The sequence below is a fragment of the Scyliorhinus canicula genome, chromosome 15, assembly GCF_902713615.1.
Source record: "Scyliorhinus canicula chromosome 15, sScyCan1.1, whole genome shotgun sequence".
NCBI classification, from domain to species: Eukaryota; Metazoa; Chordata; class Chondrichthyes; order Carcharhiniformes; family Scyliorhinidae; genus Scyliorhinus; species Scyliorhinus canicula.
In genome coordinates, this window is record NC_052160.1 from 71,994,115 (window position 1) to 72,019,310 (window position 25,196).

Here is a 25,196-nt window from a genome sequence, read left to right on the forward strand (position 1 = left end):
TTATTGCTGACTAAGTGCCAATTGATCGCACTATAGATGACTCCTTCCAGTACTTTATTAATGGTTAAGATTAAATTGATGGAGTGGTAATTTGCCGATTTGGATTTGTTTTGCTTTTGTGTACAGGACACACCTCTGGACAGTTTTCCACATTGCCAGGTAGATACCATTGTTTGTAGCTGTACTGGAGCTGCTTGGCTGGGTGACATGACAAATTCTGGAGCACAGGTCTTCAGTACTATTGCTGAATAATGCAAGGGCCCATAGCTTTTGCAGTATCCAGTGCTTCAGTTCGTTTATTGATATCACATGTAGTCGAATCAATTAGCTGAAGGTCTGGCATCTGTGATACTGGCAAACCTCTGGAGGAGACCAAGATGGGTCATCCACTCGGGCTTTGGTTGCAAATGTTTCAGCCTTATTTTTGTGCAGTGATGTGCTGGACGTCCCCATCATTGAGGATGAATTATTGTGGAGCCTCCTCCAGTAAGTTGTTTAATTGTCTGCTACCATTCATGTCTGGATGTGAAGGATTACAGAGCTTAGATCTGGTTGTTGGTTATGAAATGTTCAGCTTTATCACTTACTGCTTATGCTGTTTGGCATGCGAGTAGTCCTGTGTTGGGACGGCACGGTAGCACAGTGGTTAGCGTGGTTGCTTCACCAACACCAGAGTCCCCAGGTTCGATTCTGTCCTGTGCAGAGTCTGCAACGTTCCTCCCCGTGTTGCATGGGTTTCCTCCGGGTGCTCCGGTTTCCACCCACAAGTCCCGAAAGACGTTTTTTTCGGTGAATTGGATATTCTGAATTCTCCCTCAGTGTACTCGAACAGGTGCCGTAGTGTGGGGACTATGGGATTTTCACAGTAACGTCATTGCAGTTTTAATGTAAGCCTACTTGTGACAATAATAAAGGTTATAATTATTGTAGCTTCAACCGGGTGACACCCAAATTTTAGGGATGCCTGTAGCCGCTCCTGGCCTGCTCCCCTGCACTCTTGGTTGAACCAGAGTACCAACATCAGGAAGTTTATGTAACCCTTCGGTGTGTTATATGAAATATCTATTCTTCAGTTCCAGCTCTATATCTAGCTGTCTGTAATTTCTCTTGCTAAGTGTGTACATGTGTCTGCAGACTTGTCTGGGAAGAGACAAGTTTACGTTGTTGATATTGTGAATCGTCCTACATGACTAATCATATGTACGAAATGATTTTATACACTAGATTTTTCAGAACTGGCATTAATATGTTTTCTTTCCTAGCTTGCTGATGACTTTATTCATTTATTTTACAGCATGTCGATGGAAGTTTTTCTGTGAAGCCATTGAAGCAAAAGCAGATTGTAAGTAACCTGTAAACATCATTGTATCAGAATAGTGACGAGCAAGGTTATTAAACTATTTGAGTTAATTTAAGTGCAGTTAACATAGAAACAAGGAGCAGGAATAAGGCCATTCGACCCTTCGAGCTTGCTCCACCATTCATATGGTCATGACTGATCCTCTATTTTAATGCCATTATTCCTGCTTTCTCCCCATGCCCCTTGATGCCATTAACATCTTTAAAAAAATATATCTCTTTCTTTAATACATGAAGTGATTTAGCCTCCACAGCCTTCTGGGGTAGTGAATCCCACAAGTTCACTGCCCTATGAGTGAAGAAATGTTTCCTTATCTCAGTCCTAAATGCTTCCTTATTTTCTGGGCCAAAACATGCTGAACAAGAAAACACTCCTGAATATAATTCAGAAACTCTTCACCTCTTCCTAAACTTTACACTGTTACTATTGGTCTATATTAGGGTAGGTTATGTCATCCATTATCACTAATCTATAGTTTTTGCACCTCTCTGTAACTTCCCTGGAAATTTACTCTTTCTTTCACAGTAGTGGTAACTTATTGAATAGACTCAGTAGTGAATTGGTACCTCTCCTGTTTCTTAATTCTAACTAAAATAGATTCTGTCCTTTACTCCGGAGTAGAGCCTGGGGTGTCTTTATATCCCGATTGCTTTCTCTATGGCAGCACCTCAGCCAATCAGAGCCAACTTTTCAGCCAATCACTACACTTTTCTCCTGGAGTATAAATTGTTGTGATTATTTGAAATTTGGCATTTCTGCATTTGTCCTGATGATTGCAAAATAAAAACTTGGGCAACATGCCTCTCTTTTCAGCAATATTCAAGTTGTCTACTACCAAGCGACTGTTAATACAAAAATTAGGTGATTCAGACAGAGCAGAGCAAGTATCTTCTGATTAACCATTTGCTTGCACGGTGTTGCTGCTGGCCATCTGATTTCCTGCCTCTTCCCATCCTGCCTGCCTCCATTCTGCAAGTCCATTGGCAAACCCTGCCAATGTTGCTGCAGTGGAGAACTGGTTCCTGCCTGTGTGCAGTGCCCATGACAGCTCACCTCTGGCCCAATGCATGGCTTTCCATTTCATTAATGAATCATGCCAGTTGGACGCAGAAAGCGATGGGGGGGGTTCCCACCCCAGATTGAAAATCAAGCTCGTACTGTTTTTCACACTCCGAGCCATATTCCATTGTAAGCCCAGTTTCAAAGCATAATTTGGAAAAACACTGAAAAGGCACCTGTATGAAGCACTGTTAGCACATGCATCGGATATCACAGTTTGGATTGTGATTTGGGTTCAGATTTCAAAATTCCTCAACCATTGGTGTTAATTAGTCAGCACCATGAGGTGTGTGAAGAATAGGAAAGAAGTTGTATTATGAAATTACCTGTAATTTACCCAATTCTCCTTTCTAGAAATCTAAATGCAGATGGAAATAATTGCAATTTTTCCTAAGCTTAGTGACTGCTAATAAAAGTTATACTTGTTTGACTAAAAATAGTAGATCAAGAATTAATTAATTGTGAATTTATTACAAATGATACAAGAAAATAGCCATTGAATAATGCGACTTTTAAAATATTTTTAATTACTAGAATAAAATAAAGCAAATTATCAAACAGTTAAATTTAATGGTAGTGGTAGCATGAAAACTATAGCGATGAGGGCAGCAGGGTAGCATGGTGGTTAGAATAAATGCTTCACAGCTCCAGGGTCCCAGGTTCGATTCCCGGCTGGGTCACTGTCTGTGTGGAGTCTGCACGTCCTCCCCCTGTGTGCGTGGGTTTCCTCCGGGTGCTCCGGTTTCCTCCCACAGTCCAAAGATGTGCGGGTTAGGTGGATTGGCCATGCTAAATTGCCCGTAGTGTCCTACAAAAAGTAAGGTTAAGGGGGGGTTGTTGGGTTACGGGTATAGGGTGGATACGTGGGTTTGAGTAGGGTGATCATGGCTCGGCACAACATTGAGGGCCGAAGGGCCTGTTCTGTGCTGTACTGTTCTATGTTCTATGTTCTATGAATGTGGAGAGGCTGTCAGTCCAAATTGTCCTTTTGGCATAATTCAGGGGAAAAAATACTGGATAAAGCAATTATATGGAGATTCAAATTTAAGAAAGCAGTGGAGAATCCATAGAATCCCAAAGTGCAGAAGGCCATTCGGCCCATTGAGTCTGCACCGACCTTCCGAAAGAGCATCCTACCTCAGCCCACTGTCCTGCCCTAACCAGGTAACGCACATTTTTTGGACACAGCATTGCCAATCCATCTAACCTGCTCATCTTTGGATTCCATTAATAAGTCTTTTTTATTCAATTGCTCAGACAACACTTCTTTAAAATATTGTTTCTGGCTGTGGAACTGATGACAAATTCCATTGCAGCAGTTGGGAGTATTATTCACAGTGCCAGTTGGGTAATATTATTATTGGTGTCTGCCACCTGTGGGAGACTTGTAGTAGGCAGGGCCGGCTCAAGGCACCAGCAACTCGGGCAGTCGCCCGGGGCGCCATGTGCTAGGGGGCGCCAGAGACTCGGGTCCCGCGCATGCGCAGTTGGGCAGGTGCCAACCAGCGCATGCGCGGTGGCCGCCCTCCCCCAGGGCAGCCCTCCCCGCTCGGTCCGCCCTCCCCGCTCGGTCTTGCCCCCCCCCCCCCTCGGGTCCGCCCCCCCCCCCCCGGCCTGGCCCCGCCCCCCCAGGCCCGCCCCCCCCCCTCGGGTCCGCCCCCCCCCCTCAGGTCCGCCCCCCCCCCCCCCCCCCCGCCCCCCCAAGGGCGCCGAAGTTCAGCTTGCCCGGGGCGCCAGCAACCCTAGGGCCGGCGCTGGTAGTAGGGAACAAAATAGTACATTGAGACTAAATTTCTAAGCTTCTATTGTCTTTAGTTTCTTTAACGTCAACAGACTTCCTCTGGTCAGAGGAATGCTGAATGTGTTATTGGCGGACCACATCTTGGGTCCCACAAACTTTTTTTTCAGTGCTTTTGTGGGACATTGTCTCTGTCACACAATATTCTCTCTGTAACACACTTCACAACCATTGGCTACTGAAGACCATACTGTGCGTTTTGAATACCCGATGTGTACTAAGAACTAATAAAAATGTACAACTAGACAGGAAATTTCAAGTTCCAGTTTGCAAAGTTGGGGATCTTGGCAATATCAAAGGTTACCATGATCTTCATTATGTTTGGGGACGTTTATTCGCCAAACCACAGTGAAATGCTGTGATTTTTTACTATGAGTAGGGCACAGAGGCAGGCCGAAGTATGCCTCAGCTGGAATGAAGATCAAACCCCATGCCGTCAGCATAACCTGACCTGCACGCTAGCCACCTAGCCTGCTGACATAACAGGCTCCTCCACTATGGGAATGGCAAATCCCAAACCTCTGTTGCTTTGTAGTTCCAAATAATTCAATCCATGGGTCTTTCACATCACTGTGCCATATAATCCCGACAGTGCAGAAGGAGGCCATTCTGCATATCAAGCCTGCACGGAGCCTCTGAAAGAGCGCCCTACCTATGCCCACGCCGCCACCCTATCCCATAGCCCAGTAACACCACTTAACCTTTTGGACACTTGAGGGCTATTTTCGCATGGCCAATCCTCCTAAGCTGCAAATTTTTGGACTACAGGAGGAAACCCAGGCAGACACTGGGAGAACATATAAACTCACAAAGATAGTCACCCAATGCCAGAATTGAACCCGGGTCCTTTGCGCTGTGAGGCACCAGTGTTAGCCACCGTGCCGCCCAAATTTGTGCATGAATTTGAGAATGTTTTAGTGTTCAGAATACACGTCATCTGGATTTCCGGTGGCAGCTATGAAGGAGTAGGTCACACATTTGGTGGCTCCCGCTCGGGTTGGACCTTTGAACCTTTTTCCCTGATTTTCTGTCGGACTTGATTTGGTAAATTGATGGTGGAGGCAATTAGGAAGAGGAATCCTACATCAGTGCATGGAGAGGCGGACCAGAAGTGCTCGCAAATGAAGAAATAAGCAAACCGAGAAGGCTTGGGCTGAGGCTGCAGCGGGAGAAAACATGGTGGACGACCGGAGTCCTGGCTTGACCACCCAGCGGTCGACAGAGCAGCTGATGCAGTTCATACAGGAGGGCTTCGCCAAGCAGAAACAGGAATGTTTGGACCCGATTAAGGAATCGATTGCGCGGCTGGAACTGAGACTGGCTGCTCAAGACCAGGCGATCCAGAAAGTGGAGAAGGTACTGACTGAGCAGGAGGAACATCAAACAGCAGTGGAATTGGAGGTGGGGGATGCTGAGAGACCAGCAGAAAAGGCTTCTGGAGAAGGTGCAGGACCGAGAGAATAGGTCCCGCCGGCAGAACTTGAGAATCATTGGTCTCCCGGAAGGGTCCGAAGGAGCGGACGCTGGGGCATACATAGCGGGCATGTTCAAGAAGTTACTGGGGAATGGGACGTTGTCCCGACCCTTGGAGGTGGACAGGGCTCACAGAGCGCTCATGAGGATGCCGCGTGTGGGGTACCCCCTGAGAGCAATGGTGGTGAGATTCCACAGATACCTGGACAAGGAGTGTATTTTACGGTGGGCCAGGCAGACACGGAGCTGTAAGTGGGAAAACAGCATCCTGTGTATACACCAGGATCTGAGTGTGGATGTGGCCAGGAGAAGAGCAGGGTTCAACCAGATAAAGTCGACCCTTTCCAAGAAAAAGGTTAAGTTCGGACTGCTGTATCCTGTCTGTCTTTGAGTCATGTATGAGGAGCAACATTTTGACTTTGAGTCGCCCGAAGAAGCGATGGACTTTGCTAGAAGGAAAGGGCTGGTGGCGGACTGAGGTCTTTGAACTTTGCTGCAGCGCTCATGTTAAAAAGTTTCTTGCTTTTTGGACATTATTTGTAATGCCTTCTGTATTGGCTTGGGGCCTGCTGCAGAGCTGTGTGAGTTAAAGTTTGCATTTCACTGATGGGGGATGGAGGTGTAAATGTTAGATGTTGGATCTTCTGTTTGATTTCTTTTGTGTTTCTTTCGGGCATTTGTGTTGGGATTCTTTTTCTTTTGCATGTGTGTGACCGAGGGGGAGGAAGGGAGGGAACAATAGGTGGGAAAATGTCTGGTGACATGGATGGGGGTCACCAAGCTAGCTGGGCGGGCTAGCTCACGGAAGCGCAGTGGGGGGTGAGCAGATGTTATGCTTGTTGAAGGGGGGTGGTTTGCATAGTGCCGTTACGGGGGGGGGGGAGCAATGTTCTGCTGGTGGGGGAGGGACTTTTGCTGATGGACAAAAGGGTTGGGGCTGCCTGGGGGGGGGCCTGCGGATGTGTGGGGTGCAGGCTGGAGACTGGCCCAAGAAAGGTGATGGCTGATTGGGGGGGGGGGGGTGTAGGTGGGTGCTAATAAAATCTGATCAAATGGAACGTAAGAGGGTTAAATGGGCCGGTTCACAGGGCACGTGAATTCGCGCATTTGAGGGGACTGAAGGCAGACGTGGCAATGTTACAGGAGGCGCACCTTAGAGTAACTGATTAGATTAGATTAAGGAAGGGACGGGTCGGACATGCCTTTCACTCAGGGCTGGACTCTTGAGACGAGAGGGGTCTCGATTCTGATTAACAAGCGAGTGTCATTCGAGGCGGGAAGAATAGTTGCGGATGTGGGATGCCGTTAGATTATGGTTAGTGGGAAGCTGGAGGGGCTGTCGGTGGTACTCGTGAATGTGTAAGCGCCAAATTGGGTTGATGTGGTGTTCATCAAAGGATGCTGGGGAAGATCCAGGACCTGGATTCGCACAAGTTGGTCATGGGTGGGGGGCACTTTAACGCAGTCATTGACCCAGGGCTAGACCGCTCGAGGCCAGGCAGGGCGCCAGCAATGGCAAAGGAGCTAAAGGGGTTTATGGAGCAAATGGGGGGGGGGGGGGACCCATGGAGATTTGGGCAGCCGAGAGTGAACCCATGGAGATTTGGGCAGCCGAGAGTGAACCCATGGAGATTTGGGCAGCCGAGAGTGAAGGAGTTCTCCTTCTACTCGCATATTTTTTACTTTCTTTTACTTTGATGTTGAGATGCCCGCGTTGGACTGGGGTGGGCACAGTAAGAAGTCTTACAACACCAGGTTAAAGTCCAGCATGTTTGTTTCAAACACTAGCTTCCTCAGGTGAATGAAGAGGGTTGTTCCAGAAACATATATATAGACAAATTCAAAGATGCCAGACAATGCTTAGAAAGCGAGCATTTGCAGGTAATTGAATCTTTACAGATCCAGAGATAGGGGTAACCCCAGGTTAAAGAGGTGTGAATTGTCTCAAGCCAGGACAGTTGGTAAGATTTCGCAAGCCCAGGTCAGATGGTGGGGGATGAATGTAATGCGACATGAATCCCAGGTCCCGGTTGAGGCCGAACTCATGTGTGCGGAACATGGCTATAAGTTTCTGCTCAGCGATTCTGTGTTGTCGCGCGTCCTGAAAGCCGCTTTGGAGAACGCTTACCCGGAGATCAGAGGCTGAATGCCCTTGACTGCTGAAGTGTTCCCCGACTGCAAGGGAACATTCCTGCCTGCCGATTGTCGCGCGATGTCCGTTCATTCGTTGTCGCAGTGTCTGCATGGTCTCGCCAATGTACCACGCTTTGGGACATCCTTTCCTGCAGCGTATGAGGTAGACAACGTAGGCCAAGTCGCACGAGTATGTACTGAGTACCTGGTGGGTGGTGTTCTCGCGTGTAATGGTGGTATCCGTGTCAATGATCTGCACGTCTTGCAGAGATTGCCATGGCAGGGTTGTGTGGTGTTGTGGTCGCTGTTCTGAAGGCTGGGTAGTTTGCTGAAGCAATAGTTTGTTTGAGGTTGTGCAGTTGTTTGAAGGCAAGTAGTGTGGGTGTGGGGATGACCTTGGCAAATGTTCATCTTCATCGATGACGTGCTGCAGGCTGCGAAGAAGATGTCGTAGTTTCTCACTCCGGGAAAGTACTGGATGACGAAGGGTACTCTGTCGGTTGTGTCCTGTGTTTGTCTTCTGAGGAGGTCGGTGCGGTTTTTTGCTGTGGAGTGTTGGAACTGTCGATTGATGAGTCGAGCGCCATATCCCAATCGTACGAGGGCATCTTTCAGCGTCTGTAGATATCTGTTACGCTCCTCCTCGTCTGAGCAGATCCTATGTATATGGAGGGCTTGTCCATAGGGGATGGCTTCTTTAATGTGTTTAGGGTAGAAGCTGGAGAAATGGAGCATCGTGAGGTTATCCCTCGGTCTTAAAAAACCATCGTACAAGGTACGCCAAGCTTTTGACGCGACACGACGGACTTCCTGCAACAACTCAGCACTCATGGACCAGTTGAACCAGGAACATTCCTCGCCACAATGGACGTCTCGGCACTCTACACCAACATACCCCATGACGACGGCATTGCTGCAACAGCCTCAGTACTCAACACCGACAACTGCCAATCCCCAGACGCAATTCTGCAACTCATCCGCTTCATTCTGGATCACAACGTCTTCACCTTCGACAACAAGTTTGTCATCCAGATGCACGGAACAGCCGTGGGGACCAGATTCGCACCTCAATATGCCAACATCTTCATGCACGAGTTTGAACAGACCTCCTCACCGCAGCAGGACCTTCACCGACGTTATACACCAGATACATCGATGACATTTTTTCCTTTGGATCCACGGCGAAGAATCACCTGAACGACTACACAATGACATCAATAAGTTCCATCCCACCATCAGGCTCACCATGGACTACTCTCCAAAATCGTTTGCAGTTCTTGGATACACTCACACTCCATCAAGGATGGTCACCTCAGCACTTCGCTTTACCGCAAGCCCACGGATAATCTCAACGATGCTCCACTTCCCCAGCTTCCAACCCTAAACACATTAAAAGAAGCCATCCCCTATGGACAAGCCCTCCCTATACACAGGATCTGCGCAGACGAAGTGGAGCGTAACAGACATCTGCAAACGCTGAAAGGTGCCTCGTACGAACGGGATATGGCGCTCGACTCATCGATCGACAGTTCCAACGCGCCACAGCAAAAATCGCAACCGACCTCCTCAGAAGACAAACACAGGACACAACCGACAGTACCCTTCGTCGTCCAGTACTTCCCGGAGCGGAGAAACTACGACATCTTCTTCGCAGCCTCCAACACGACATCAATGAAGATTAACATCTTGCCAAGGTCATCCCCACACCCCCATTACTGGCCTTCAACAACCGCGCAACCTCAAACAAACCATTGTTAGCAACAATTACACAGCCTTCAGAACAGCGACCACGACACCACACAACCCTGCCAGGGCAATCTCTGCAAGACATGCCAGATCATCGACACCATTACACGTGGTAATACCACCCACCAGGTACGCAGCACATACTCGTGCGACTCAACCAATGTAGTCTACCTCTTACGCTGCAGGAAAGGATGTCCCGAAGTGTGGTACATTGGCGAGACCATGCAGACACTGCGACAACGAATGAACAGGCATCGTGCAACAATCACCAGGCAGGAATGTTCCCTTCCAGTCGGGGAACACTTCAGCAGTCAAGGGCATTCAGCCTCTGATCTCCGGTAAGCGTTTTCAGACACGCGACAACGCAGAATTGCCGAGCAAAAAACTTATAGCTAAGTTCCGCACGCATGAGTTGTGGCCTCAACAGGGATCTTGGATTCATGTCGCATTACATCCACCCCCCCACCATCAGGCACTGGACTTGCAAAATCCTACCAACTGTTCAGGCTTGAGAGAATTTACACCTCTTCAACCTGTGATTATCCCTCTCCCTGCATCTGTAATGATTTGATCACCTGCAAATGCCTGCATTCCAAGCATTGTCCAGCATCTCTGACTTTGTCTATATAAATGTTTCTGGAACATACCTCGCCATTCACCCGAGGAAGGAGCCGCGCTCCGAAAGCTCGTGTTTGAATCAAACCTGTTGGACTTTAACCTGGTGTTGTAAGACTTCTTATTATCCTTTTAAGTAACTCTCCGCAATCTATCAAGGTCAACTCATGCCTCATATCCTCATAGTTCCCTTTATTAAGATTCAGCACCCGAGTCTCCGAATCAACTACTTCGCTCTCCATCTTGATAAAAAATTCTATCATGTTATAGTTACTCATCCCCAAGGGGTCTCGTACAGCCAGATTGGCAATGATACCCTTCTCATTACACAGTATCCAGTCTAAGATGGACTGCTCTCTAGTTGGTTCCTCCACATATTGGTCAAGAAACCATCTCGTATACACCCCAGGAATTCCTCCTCTACGGCATTGTGGCTAATTTGATTTGCCCAATCTATGTGAAGATTAAAATCACCCATGATCACCGATATTCCCTTCTTACATGCATCGCTAATTTCTTGTTTAATGCCATTCCCAACCTCACCGGTGCAGTTTGGAGGTCTATATATGACATCCACTCATGTTTTTTGTCCCTTGGTATTTCTCAACTCTACCCATACGGATTCCACATTGTCAGAGCTAATATCCCTTCTCACTATTGTGTTAATTTCCTCTTTAACAGCAGTGCCACATCATCACCTTTTCTTTTATGCCTGTCCTTCCTAAATACTGAATACTGTTCATCCTGCAGCCATGTCTTCGTAATCCCAATTATATCATGGGGCAGCAGGGTAGCATGGTGGTTAGCATAAATGCTTCACAGCTCCAGGGTCCCAGGTTCGATTCCCGGCTGGGTCACTGTCTGTGTAGAGTCTGCACGTCCTCCCCCCTGTGTGCGTGGGTTTCCTCCGGGTGCTCCGGTTTCCTCCCACAGTCCAAGATGTGCGGGTTAGGTGGATTGGCCATGCTAAATTGTCCGTAGTGTCCTAATAAAAGTAGGGTTAAGGGGGAGGTTGTTGGGTTACGGGTATAGGGTGGATACGTGGGTTTGAGTAGGGTGATCATGGCTCGGCACAACATTGAGGGCCGAAGGGCCTGTTCTGTGCTGTACTGTTCTATGTTCTATCACACCCATTTATATCTATCTGCGTGCCTGATATCTATTGGAGAGAGCAGAGAAGAGTGATGGTGATGAATCCGCAATTTAGGAACATAAGTAATGAAAATAAACTCCAAACTGAGTTTATTTTATCTCTCAAAGTGGTGAATGCAGTTTGCTTGATTGATTGCATTCTCAACCGGCACATTGGTTCTTCAATAAATGAACTGTAATTCTGAACTAGTACTAACTTTAATAAATCTACAATGGTAGAAAAGTAATATCAATACGATAATATCTAATGCAGGCTACAAAATAAATACCTAAACCGTAGTGTTAAATAAAAATGAAACAATTTGAACAGTTTAATTTTAACATTTTCATTATGTTTTGATTATGCCCTAATTTAATAATAATAAACTTTATTGTCGCAAGTAGGCTTCCATTAACACTGTGATGAAGCTACTGTGAAAAGTCCCTAGTCGCCACACTCCGGCGCCTGTTCTGGGACACAAAGGGAGAATTCAGAATGCCCAAATTACCTTACAGCATGTCTTTCGGGACTTGTGGGAGGAAACCGGCGTACCCGGAGGAAACCCACGCAGACACAGGGAGAATGTGCAGACTCCGCACAGGTAATGCCCAAGCCAGAAATTGAACCTGGGGCCCTGGAGCCATGAATCAACTGTGCTAACCACTGTGCTACCGTACCGCCCTAATGCATTTTTGGTAACCATTGATAGCTTACAGAAACTAGTTTGCTTTGAAGTTATAAACTTGCAAGGCCCCAATTTAAAGCACAAATGGTTGGAGAAGTTAGTGTTTCAGGATACTCTTCTCTTTCTCGCCATGCTTGCACTTGTACAAAGTTAAATTGTACTGGTTCAATAAAACTCAAAAGTCTCACTCATATTTGTTTTTAAAACTGATGGGATATTATTCGGCCATCCTAAACCCTTCTTTAATCATGGAAGGTAGGAACAGGAGATAAGGTTCAATTCCGGCCTTGGGTGACTGTGTAGAGTTTGCACATTCTCCCTGTGTCTGCCTGGATTTCTTCCAGGTACTCTGGTTTCCACCCACAGTCCAAAGGTGTGCAGTTTAGGTGGATTAGCCATGCTAAATTGTCCCTTTGTGTCCAAAGATGTGCGGGTTAGTTGGAGTTGCAGGGATTGGGCAGGGGAATAGGCCTGATGGGGTGCTCTTTTAGCAGGGTTGGTGCAGACTCATTGGGCTGAATGGTCTCCTCCTGCACTGTACGGATTATATGGCTTGTATAACCATTCAACTTGATCAGCATGATCTTTATCTCCGCTCCATTTACTTACTGTTGTTCCCATGTTCTTTAACACCATCACCTAACAATAATCTATCCATTTGCACTTTCTCACCGTGTCTTCGTTGGTTTCCTCTGGGTCCTCTGATTTTCTTCCACAGTCCAAAGATATGCAGGATAGGTGGATTGGCCATGCTAAATTGGCCCCAGATGGGGGTTTGGGCCTAGGTAGGGTGCTGTTTCAGAGGGTTGGTGCAGATTTGATGGGCTGAATGGCCTCCTTTTGCACTGTAGGGATTATGTGATCCCCAGCCTTGAAAATTTTGATTGTCCCAGCACCAGGGCACCAGCATTAACTTTGTACATATTGAGACTCTTCTGGTTTTGAGAGGCTGAATGAAACCTGGTGTGATTCTGCCATCTGCTGTTAAAACCTGTAAATGCGCATGATAATTCCGAAAAAGCAAATGCCACTTGTGCCATCACTAAACATGTTTGCCATTTATCATGAATGAGGCCCCCTCTTTTAAATTATATTGACATATATTGCTTATAATCATATTGCAATCAATATCCAAACTTTTGTCGAGTGGGAAAATAACCTAACTCTGGTAGTTATGCTAATATTTTACATTTTTGTAGAAATTTTCCACAAAACAAAAAGTGCAGGTAACACTCAACAGTCCAGGTAGCATCTGCGATTAGAACAGCCAAATTACATTTCAGTTTTTAACTATTCATCAGAACTAGTAACAATTACAGATAAAGTACATTCATAGGACAGTAAAAGGAAGGGGATGAAAAACAGTTGCTCAGACATACACTAAATTACTTAAATGCAGAACACGAGCTAGTTAGACAGCGGATATGATCAACATCAGGCAACAGAAAGAAGCAGAAGGCCATAAGATATAGGAGCAGAAAGACCATTCTGCCCATCAAGTCTACTCCACCATTCGATCATGGCTGGTATGTTTTTCATCCCCATTCTCCTGACTTCTCCGCATAACCCCTGATCCCCTTATTAATCTATCTCTGTCTTAAAGACACTCAGTGACTTGGCCTCCACAGACTTCTGCGGCAATGAGTCCATCAAATTCACCACCCTCTGGCTGAAGGAATTTCTCGTCATCTCTGTTTGAAAGGATCGTCCCTTCAGTCTGAAACTGTGCCGTTGGATTCTGGTTTCTTTACTAGTGGAAACATCCTCTCCGCATCCATTCTATCCAGGTCTCTCGGTATTCTGGAAGTTACATTGAGATCCCTCCTCATCCTTCTAAACTCCATTGAGTATGGACTCAGAGTCCTCAACCGCTCATGTGACAAATCCTTCATTCTGAGATAATTTTTTTAGTTTTGGATTTGTTATATTGTCAGTGGGAGGCTAAGTATGCAACCTTGTGGGACCCTGGTATTGAGGACTATCACGGAGGAGGAGTTGTTTATCCTTACAGATTGTGGTCTATGGGCCAGGAAGTAGAGGATCCAGTTGCAGAGGGAGGAGCCAAGTCCTAGGTGTTGGAGTTTTAATATGAGCTTTGCTGGGATTATGATGTTGAAGAAGGAGCTGTAGTCAATGAGTCAACCTTCTCAGGACCCCCTCCAAGGCCAGCACATCCTTTCTTAGATATGGGGTCCGCAACTTCTCACATATTTCAGATGGGATCTGACCAGAGCGTTATGCAGCATCAACAGTATGTCCCTGCTTTTGTACTATAGCCCTCTCAATATGATACTAACATTGTATTTGCCTTCCTAACTGCCAACTGAACGTGCATGTTAACCTTAAGAGAATCCTGAACTAGGACTCGTGGACCCTTTGAGCTTCTGATTTCCAAAGCCGTTTCCCATTTAGAAAATAGTCCATATCCCATTATTTCTCCTGCCAAATGCACAACCTCACTTTTTTCTATATTGTATTCCTCCTGACGCTTCTTTTCTCACTTTTCTAGCCTATCCAGGTCCTTCTGCAGCCTCTCTGCTTCCTAAACACAACCTGTCCCTCTACATATCCTTTTTAAGAAATCTCTTTACTGGCATTTTCAAAATTACATACATTGCTATTCGTTTTCATTTATTGTACAGTCACAAAGGTATCTTCTTCGGTTTCTCTAATTACAGTCTGTCGCCCTCTGGCTCAGCATACAGCCCCCCTCCCCCTTTTTCACTGCTGCTCCCCATTCTTTCTTGCTGGGTTTTGCTACCTCACCTTGCTCCCTCACTTTCTTCTTTCTATCTTGCCCTAGCTATTTCTCCCTGGCTACTGGCTATTTATTTATTTATTCATGTGTTAGCCACAAACAGGTCTCGGAACAGTCGGGTGAATGGCTCCATGTTTTTTGGAAGCCATCTTCCAACCTACGGATGGCCAGTTTGATTTTCTCCATTTGGAGAAATTCAGATAGGTCGGACAGCCAGTCTGCAGCTTTAGGTGGTGTTGAACACCTAAATTGACCTCTTAAAGAACAAAGAAAAGTACAGCACAGGAACAGGCCCTACTGCCCTCCAAGCCTATGCCGACCATGCTGCCCGCCAAAACTAAAATCTTCTGCACTTCCTGGGTCCGTATGCCTCTATTCAAATCCTATTTGTGTATTTGTCAAGATGCCCCTTAACTGAGCCCTCCGCAAAGTCCTCATCGTTAATCTGCACTCACTTTCCTCCTTTAACCTTGGTTTTCTAATTTTCGATACAACTGAACCCTCCACCCTACTATTTTACATTAAAGCCCTATCCATAGCCCTAGTTATGCGATTCACCAGGTCCCTGGTCCCAGCTTGATTCAGGTGAAGACCGTCCCATCAGAACAGTTTCCTCTTTCCCCTGTACTGGTGCCAATGTCCCATGAATTCAAACCCATTTCTCCAACACCAACCTTTGAGCCACACAACTGACATGGAAGCAGCAAAGAATGTGCAGCTATCTGGTTGGATGGGACCAATGTGAAATGGGAACAGGAGAAACGTGCGAAGTGAATGAAATTGAAGTCTGACTATTAAAGTCAATAGTAAGGTTAGAAGACTTCAAAACGTATGCTAGGAAGATGCTGTTCCTTGACATTGGAACAGTGTTGAAAGTGAGAGATTGTAGGAGCAGTGAATAAAAATGGCAAGTTTCAGGCAACTCTGGGTAGCATTTATAGACAGAAGTTTTTTTTCAAAACTAGTTGCCTAACCTCCCCTTCTGTGGCTCGTGTCAATTTTTATTTGATAATTGTTCTTGGCAGAGTTTAACATTATGTAAATTCTAGTTGTTGTTGTTGTAGTAGGGTTCTGGACAATGTTGTGAGAGTGTTAATGGATAGGAGGTGTATTCTGTGTTGTTTTCATTCAAGAGATGTGGGCACTGCCGGCTCAGCCAACATTTATTGCCCATCCCTAATTCCCTTTGAGAAGGTGGTCATGAGCTGCTTACTTGAACCCTGCAGTCCAAGTAGTGTAGCAACACGCACAGTATTGTTAGGGAGGGAGTTCCAGGATCTTGACCCGGTCATATATTTCCATTTTGCAGCAGAAGGTGCTGGAATGGTGGAAGAGTAACCACTATCAACATTCTGGGAGTTAACATTGACCAGATACTGAACTAGATTTGCCATATAAATACTGTGGCTACAGCGCAGATCAAGGCTAGGAACTCTGCAGTGAGTAATTTACTTCCTGACTCTCCAAAGTCTGTCCACCATCTACAAGGCACAAGTCAGCAGTGTGATGGAACCTTCCCCACTTGCCTGGATGATTGCAGCCCAACAACCCTCAAGAAGCTCAACACCATTCAGGACAAAACAGCTTAATTGGCACTCCATCCACAAACATTCACCCCTCGACCTCTGGTGTACAGCAACAACAGTATGTGCCAACTACATCAGTGTTTTTCAAACTTTATTTCCGGAACCCATTTTTACCAACTGGACAACCTTCGCGACCCATGCCAGGCAACCTTTAATGTGACAAGTGAGCCTGCTTGGTCCTCATGATCTCGCCTGCTTTGAAACGAAATGAAATGAAAATTGCTTATTGTCACAAGTAGGCTTCAAATGAAGTTACTGTGAAAAGCCCCTAGTCACCACATTCCGGCGCCTGTTCGGGGAGGCTGGTACGGGAATTGAACCATGCTGCTTGTCTGCCCTGGTCTGCTTTCAAAGCTAGCGATTTAGCCCTGTGCTAAACCATTTGTCATTCAGTGTTACATTTCTGCTAAGGACTTCAGCTGATGATTTAAGCTCTCGCTGAATTAGAAAAAAATTAGGAGATTTGTCCTCAAACACGCCATGCTTTAAATGCCTCTGAAGGTTTGAGGGTTTTAAACTCTCATCTCCAGTACTACCCTGCATGTAACACACTTGGGCTTTGCATCCTGATTTGCACTGGCACAATTAACAAAGCCATACCTCAAGAAATCATCTTTATACTGCTTTGTTCCTGATTTCAGGCTTTTGTTGTTTAAAACGATCCATCTTCAGTTCTTCACAGTCCTGTTGCCTTGCTTGCTCACAGCCAGAAAATGGATGAATCTCTCCTGCATCATTCTATTTAAAAGCTGGCCATGGTCAGCATTCTCAATTTAAAAGCGATCGTGGTGTCCCCGATCGCGGCAGAAGCTTCCGACACCTGCTCGTGACACACCCGCGGGTTTCGACTCGCAGTTTGAAAAACCCTGATCTACATATAGAACATAGAACAGTACAGCACAGAACAGGCCCTTCGGCCCTCGATGTTGTGCCGAGCAATGATCACCCTACTTTAAACCCACGTAACCTGGATACCCGTAACCCAACAATCCCTCCATTAACCTTACACTACGGGCAATTTAGCATGGCCAATCCACCTAACCCGCACATCTTTGGACTGCGGGAGGAAACCGGAGCACCCGGAGGAAACTCACGCACACACAGGGAGGACGTGCAGACTCCACACAGACAGTGACCCAGACAGATATGATGCATTGTAGCAACTCACCAAGGTTCCATAGACAACAAACTGAAATGGCCTTTGTCATAATATACACCAATATAGCATGGTGCAGACACACACACTGATGGACATACACTAGGACCAATCAACATGCACAAACACTGCAGCCAATCACCAGTTAGAACACACTCACTATAAAGACAGAGGGCATCACTTTTCCCGCTCATTCGGGATGCAGCCTTTCAGAAGCACAAGAGCTTATAGTTTACAGCACAGACTCTCACCACGTGCTGAGTGATTAGACTGGTTAGGATAGGCACAGGTCTTTAGTTAATCTAACATCGTGTTAACCCACAGTAAGAGTATGTTCAACAGTCTATAGTTTAATAAAATAGTGTTGTACTATTTTAAGTGTTGGTGACCTGAATGTGTTTCACGGATTCAGAGCACCCTACACATCAGCCTCGATAGCCGATTGACCACCTCCTATATTGTAATGAATCTATGGCTCTGTAACATTTTGCATAACTTTTGGGACTCTGCCAGAATTCAATTCAAAAGTCGCAGAATATTTCACTCCAGGAAATAAGTACATCTCTGATTTCATCTCATCAATTGCCTTTCTGTTGGTCTTTCCTGTAGGTTGACCGAGTCAGCTATCTGTTACAAGAAATATACGGCATTGAAAATAAGAATAACCAAGAAACAAAGGTACCTATTTCCTGATATCTTCCACTCGACTTTGTATTTCATAACTGCACTGGATGAAGTTCAGTATTAGATTTTTAATATTATGAAGTCTAAGCTCTCTTTTTCTAGTTTCAGTGGGTATTTTTTATTTAAAACCCCTCTTTTCAGTATTTACAAAAATCGAAGTGCAGTTAGCAATAACCAAAGTTACATTCTCCACAGTAAGTGATTGTTTAAAAAGCCTAAAGCATATCAGTTTTTTGTTAAGTAGGATCCAAGAGTAAATTTATTGATTGTTTTGTTCGATATTGATTGGGGAGGGGTGGTTATACATTTGCCTCTTGTGTCCTGGTAGAGCATGTGATAGTACTTGTTAAATTGCATAGGGTGACATTTAATGCCCCTGCCTCTTTCCTGTACCATATAATGTGGCAGAAAGGCTCAGGCAGGAGACCCTGTTGCCTTCCCGACTCCCCACAATTAAGTCTGGGTCAGGAAAGCTCGAGGACTGGCTCCCATCCAGATGTTGAGACACATAATTCACAACTAAAGGACTCGCCAGCAGGGGCCATGCCATGTGGGCAAATTGCCAGGTAAACCCTGACCAGCATACTGGCAGCCTGGTCAAGGGTGTCTTCTGTACACTGACTATCCCCCTAACAAAACGGGGACCTGCCTGACTAGCCCTGGTGAGTCTGCTCCACTCATGTGCACTATGGGGTTCCAGAATCACAGCCACAAGCAGTAGATCCAGCTTGCTGTTTCAGCTGACAAAGTGTAATTGGGAAGAATTCAGGGAATGCCCTTGGCGAGCAAAACATGCTTGATAAATGATTAAATATTTAGCTGTGAAACAGTGTGAAAGCAATGATTTGCTTTTGTACAGTATTTGTAAAATATCTTTCTTTGCAGCCTTCGGATGATGAGAACAGTGACAACAGCAATGAGTGCGTTGTGTGCTTGTCTGACCTCCGTGATACTTTAATCCTTCCCTGCAGACATCTGTGCTTATGCAGTACCTGTGCAGATACACTACGGTACCAGGCTAATAACTGCCCTATCTGCAGATTGCGTAAGTATGACAGCATGTTTACAATCACAAAGCAAACATTGTTGAAGGTCAATGAACAAGAATTTACAAATAACATTTAGTATGCTTATTTTTATGTTTTTAAAGCTGCTCCAGGTAAAGTGTCTCAAATCAGGCAACCTCAGAACCTCGTCTGTTCTGCATTTTGGAACTTGTTAGTTTGCAAAAAAGAACCTAATTCAAAGACTAGGGTACACATGAAATCAAGAGAATAAGGTCCCTTAGAATATATCCTGAAGTGTTTTTTATCCATGTGAGTTTCTAGAACACTTTCCTGCCAAGGAACGACACCTATTGATGCTAACGAATCTGGATCTGATATATTGATTTCATTTTCAGATACACTTCTTACTTGTAATGTAGGCTGATGAATTCTCATTCTCTGCTTCGTTTTAACTTTTATAGTCTTCTCTTCAATGGCACTGCTATTTTTATCCTTGTGGGAAAATATGCTCCCGTGTAGAATATATAGTTAAATATTCTACCTCATTGGACTCTGCAGGAATCTTTGCTTTTCCTGGACAGAGTGATCCATTTTATTGGCCAGTAAGATCGACTATGCGAGTTGGGGCTTGGGGTTGGGTCAGGCGGATCGGGCTGAACTGGGTTAGATGGAGGGGGTTAAGGGACCACTTGGAGCATGGAAAATGTCAGGCGCTTGAAGCGGACAACTGCCTGGCACGCCATCATGTCAATGTAGCAACTCCCTAAACCAGTAAGCTTTTTCTCTCATTTCATAGGACTTAAAATTCTAGCATGGCCCATTTAAAACAATTGTCCCATTCTTGGATAACTGGAAGAAAATTTTGTAAAGTATTTCTAAAACTAGAATTTAACAGATGTTTGTCCCAAGTAATGTATAACATCCCGAATTTGTGCACTGTTACATCTGGTATCCCCAACAATCTATCACTGGCCCCTACTATTTCTCAAATGCATGCTGTCCTTCGGCATCATCATCTGAAAACTCGTTTTCACATGTATGCTGACAGCACTGCATTCTACCTTGTCACCATCTCTCTCAATTCCTCCACTGTTGTATATTATCACGCTGTTTCCCCAACATCCAGACCCCCACAAGCAGAAATTTCGGCAATTAGCCATTTGGGAAGTGCAAAGCCATTAACTTTGGTCATCTTGATGACTCCGTTCCTTAGCTGCAGATTTCATTCCTCTCCGTGGTTTCTGCCTGAGGCAGCCCAACTGTTCATAACCTAGTCATCTGACTTTCTGACCATGTATCATTTTTATCTCCCTTACATCGCCTGACTTTACCCCTGCCTGAATCATAGAACATAGAACAATACAGCACAGAACAGGCCTTTTGGGCCCACAATGTTGTGCTGAACTTTTGTCCTAGATTAAGAACAAATTAATCTACCGTACTCCATGTACCTATCCAATGGCCGCTTGAAGGTCCCTAATGTTTCCGACTCAACTACTTCCACAGGCAGTGCATTCATGCCCCCACTACTCTCTGGGTAAAGAACCTACCTTTGACATCCTCCCTATATCTTACTCCATTCACCTTAAATTTATGTCCCCTTGTAATAGTTTGTTCCACCCGGGGAAAAAGTCACTGACTGTCTACTCTATTTATTCCCCTGATCATCTTATAAACCTCTATAAAGTCATCCCTCACCCTTCTCCGTTCTGAAGAGAAAAGGCCTAGCACCCTCAACCTTTCCTCGTAAGACCTATTCTCCATTCCAGGCAACATCCTGGCAAATCTCCTTTGCACCTTTTTCAAAGCTTCCACATCCTTCCTAAAATGAGGCGACCAGAACTGCACACACTACTCCAAATGTGGCCTTACCAAAGTTTTGTACAGCTGCATCATCACCTCAAGGCTCTTAAATTCAATTCCTCTGCTAATGAATGCGAGCACACCATAAGCCTTCTTCACAGCTCTAGTGGCAACTTTCAAAGGTCTATGAACATAGACCCCAAGAACTCTCTGCTCCTCCACATTGCCAAGAACCCTACAATTAACCCTGTATTCCGCATTCATATTTCTCCTTCCAAAAAGGACAACCTCACACTTTTCAGGGTTAAACTCCATCTGCCACTTCTCAGCCCAGCTCTGCATCCTATCTATGTCTCTTTGCAGCCGACAACAGCCCTCCTCACTAACCGCAACTCCACCAATCTTCGTATCGTCTGCAAATTTACTGACCCACCCTTCAACTCCCTCATCCAAGTCATTAATGAAAATCACAAACAACAGAGGACCCAGAATTGATCCCTGCGGTACGCCACTGGTAACTGGGCTCCAGTCTGAATATTTGCCATCCACCACCACTCTGACTTCTATCGGTTAGCCAGTTCGTTCAGCAACTGGCCAAATTTCCCACTATCCCATGCCTCCTTACTTTCTGCATAAGCCTACCATGGGGAACCTTATCAAATGCCTTACTAAAATCCATGTACACTGCATCCACTGCTTTACCTTCATCCACGTGCTTGGTCACCTCCTCAAAGAATTCAGTAAGACTTGTGAGGCAAGACCTACCCCTCACAAATCCGTGCTGACTATCCCTAATCAAGCATTGTCTTTCCAGATGCTGAGAAATCCTATCCCTCAGTACCCTTTCCATTACTTTGCCTACCACCGACGTAAGACTAACTGGCCTGTAATTCCCAGGGTTATCCCTGTTCCCTTTTTTTTGAACAGGAGCACGACATTTGCCCAATCCCCTGGTACCACCCCAGTTGACAGTGAGGACGAAAAGATCATTGCCAACGGCTGTGCAATTTCGTCTCTTGCTTCCCATAGAATCCTTGGATATATCCCGTCGGGCCAGGGGGACTTGTCTATCCTCAAGTTTCTCAAAATGCCCAACACATCTTCCTTCCTAACAAGTATCTCCTCGAGCTTACCAGTCTGTTTCACACTGTCCTCTCCAACAATACTCATTTGTAAATACTGAAGAAAAGTACTCGTTCAAGACCTCTCCTATCTCTTCAGACTTAACACACAATCTCCCGCTACTGTCCTTGATCGGACCTACCCTTGCTCTAGTCATTCTCATATTTCTCACATATGTGTAAAAGACCATGGGTTTTCCTTGATCCTACCCGCCAAAGATTTTTCGTGCCCTCTCTTAGCTCTCTTAATCCCTTTCTTCAGTTCCCTCCTGGCTATCTTGTATCCCTCCAGCGCCCTGTCTGAACCTTGTTTCCTCAGCCTTACATAAGTATCCGTCTTCCTCTTAACAAGACATTCAACCTCTCTTGCCAACTATGGTTCCCTCACTCGACCATCTCTTCCCTGCTTGACAGCCATGCATATCAAGGACACATAGTATCTTTTCCTTGAACATGTTCCACATTTCAATTTTGTCCTTCCCTGACAGCCTATGTTCCCAATTTATGCACTTCAGTTCTTGTCTGACAGCATTGTATTTACCCTTCCCCCAATTGTAAACCTTGCCCTGTTGCACGCACTTATCCCTCGCCATTACTAAAGTGAAAGTCACAGAATTGTGGTCACTATCTCCAAAATGCTCCCCCACTAACAAATCTGGCCTGGTTCATTACCAAGTACCAAATCCAATATGGCTTCTCCTCTGGTCGGATAATCTACATACTGTGTTAGAAAAGCTTCCTGGACACACTGCACAAACACCACCCCATCCAAACAATTTGATCTAAAGAGTTTCCACTCAATATTTGGGACGTTGAAGTCACCCATGACTACCACCCTGTGACTTCTGCACCTTTCCAAAATCTGTTTCACAGTCTGTTCCTCCACATCTCTGCCTCTATTGGGGGGCCAATAGAAAACTCCCAACAGGGTGACTGCTCCTTTCCTATTTCCGACTTCAACCCATACTACCTCAGTAGGCAGATCCTCCTCGAACTGCCTTTCTGCAGCTGTTATACTATCTCTAATTAACAATGCCACCTCCCACCTCTTTTACCACCCTCCCGTATCTTATTGAAACATCTATAACCAGGAACCTCCAACAACCATTTCTGCCCCTTGTCTATCCAAGTTTCTGTGATGGCCACCACATCGTAGTCCCAAGTACCGATCCATGCCTTAACTTCACCCACCTTATTCCTGATGCTTCTTGCGTTGAAGTATACACACTTCACCCCATTTCAGTGCCTGCAAGTGCTCTCCTTTGTCAGTGTTACCTTCACCACTGCCTCACTACATGCGTTTACGTCCTGAACATTGGCTGCCTGGACCACAAATCGGGTTCCCATTCCCCTGCCAAATTAGTTTAAACCCTCCCGAAGAGTACCAGAAAATCTCCCTCCCAGGATATTGGTGCCCCTCTGGTTCGGATGCAACCCATCCTGCTTGTACAGGTCCCACCTTCTCCAGAATGTGCTCCAACTATCCAAAAACTGAAGCCCTCCCTCCTGCACCATTCCCGCAGCCATGTGTTCAACTGTACTCTCTCCCTATTCCTAGCCTCGCTATCACGTGGCACCGGCAACAAACTGTAGATGACAATTCTGTCCTGGCTTTTAACTTCCAGCCTAACTCCCTAAACTAGTTTATTACATCCATACCCCTTTTCCTACCTACGTCATTGGTACCAATGTGCACCACGACTTCTGGATGTTCACCCTCCCTCTTAAGGATCCTGAAGACACGATCCGAGACATCCCTGGCACCTGGGAGGCAACAAACCAACTGAGAGTCTCGCCCGTGCCCACAGAACTGCCTGTCTGTACCTCTAACTATTGAGTCCCCTATAACTAGTGCTCTCCTAATCTCCCCCCCTTCCCATCTGGGCCCCAGAACCGGACCTCGTGCCAGAGACCCGGTCACTGCAGCCTCCCCCTGCTGGGTAATCCCCCCCAACAGTATCCAAAGTGATATACTTATTGTTGAGAGGAACAACCACAGGGGATCCCTGCACTGACTGCTTCCTCCTCTTCCCACCTCTAACTGTTACCCAGCTACCTTTGTTCTCAGCTGTAATTATGTCCCTGTAGCTTCTATCTATCGCCCCTCAGCTCCCCAAATGATCCTCAGTTCATCCAGCTCCAGCTGTAGTTCCCTAACACGGTCTGTGAGGAGCTGAAGTTGGCTGCACTTCCCGTAGGTGAAGTCAGTAAGGACACCGGTGGTCTCCCTTACCTCGAACATTCTGCAGGAGAAACATTCCACTGCCCTGCTGCTGAATACCCTTTCTATATTTTTGTTACCTCTGGGCTTGTCTATTCTAGGCCAGCCTCCCAGATAGTGCTTGCCATAAACTTGAGGTCATCCTAAAATTTGTTGTACATGTCCGTACTTGTGCCAAGGCCCCTACACCCATCACTGCTAAACTCTCAGACCTGCATTGAATCCTTCTCAAGTGATTGATCTTAAAATTATCATCTTTGTTTTCAAATCTCTCCTTGTCCTCACCCCGCCCTATCACTGCAATCTCCTCCAGCCCCACAACCCTCTGTAATCTAATTCTGGTTCCTTGAACATCCCAAATTTTAATTGCTCACCCAATATTGGCTGTGCCGAGGCCCAACCTCTAATTCCATCCTTACACCTCTATCTCTCTACCTCACTTTCCTCCCTTAAGCCATTCCTTAAAACCTACCTCTTTGACAACATTTCTACAACCTACCTCTTTGACCAAAGATTTTAACTATCTGCCCTAATATGGCCTTGGTGTCAAATTTTGCTTTAATGCTCCTGTAAAACAATTTGAGATGCTTTAATATGTTAATGGTGCAATATAAATGTATGTTGTTCGAGGGGTTTTATATACCCAATCTACATTTCACTATATGGATCAGATGTTTAGCTAACTCTGCCATTATTAACCAGTATTTGGTAGATACAACTACTAACTAGCCCAAGTGGCCAGCTTTCACGTACGAGCCAAGGCAATGAGCATTTATCAGATATTTGCATGTGAAGAAGGGTGATGTGGGGGAAGGGGAGGGCAGGCAGCATAATAGTCAAGCAAGATTTGTATCCAGCA

At 45.7% G+C, this 25,196-nt stretch overlaps 1 protein-coding gene across 3 annotated transcripts in view; it reads left to right on the top strand.

Moving 5' to 3' along the window:
• Positions 1–25,196, top strand: part of LOC119977973 (E3 ubiquitin-protein ligase MGRN1-like) — a 240,884-nt gene that overhangs the window by 163,539 nt on the left and 52,149 nt on the right. For all 3 annotated transcript variants that reach the window (XM_038819223.1, XM_038819221.1, XM_038819222.1), the window contains exons 8-10: positions 1,295–1,342; positions 18,111–18,179; positions 19,071–19,230. In XM_038819223.1, coding sequence (XP_038675151.1) covers positions 1,295–1,342; positions 18,111–18,179; positions 19,071–19,230 — 277 coding nt within the window. The remainder of the gene's footprint in view (positions 1–1,294; positions 1,343–18,110; positions 18,180–19,070; positions 19,231–25,196) is intronic.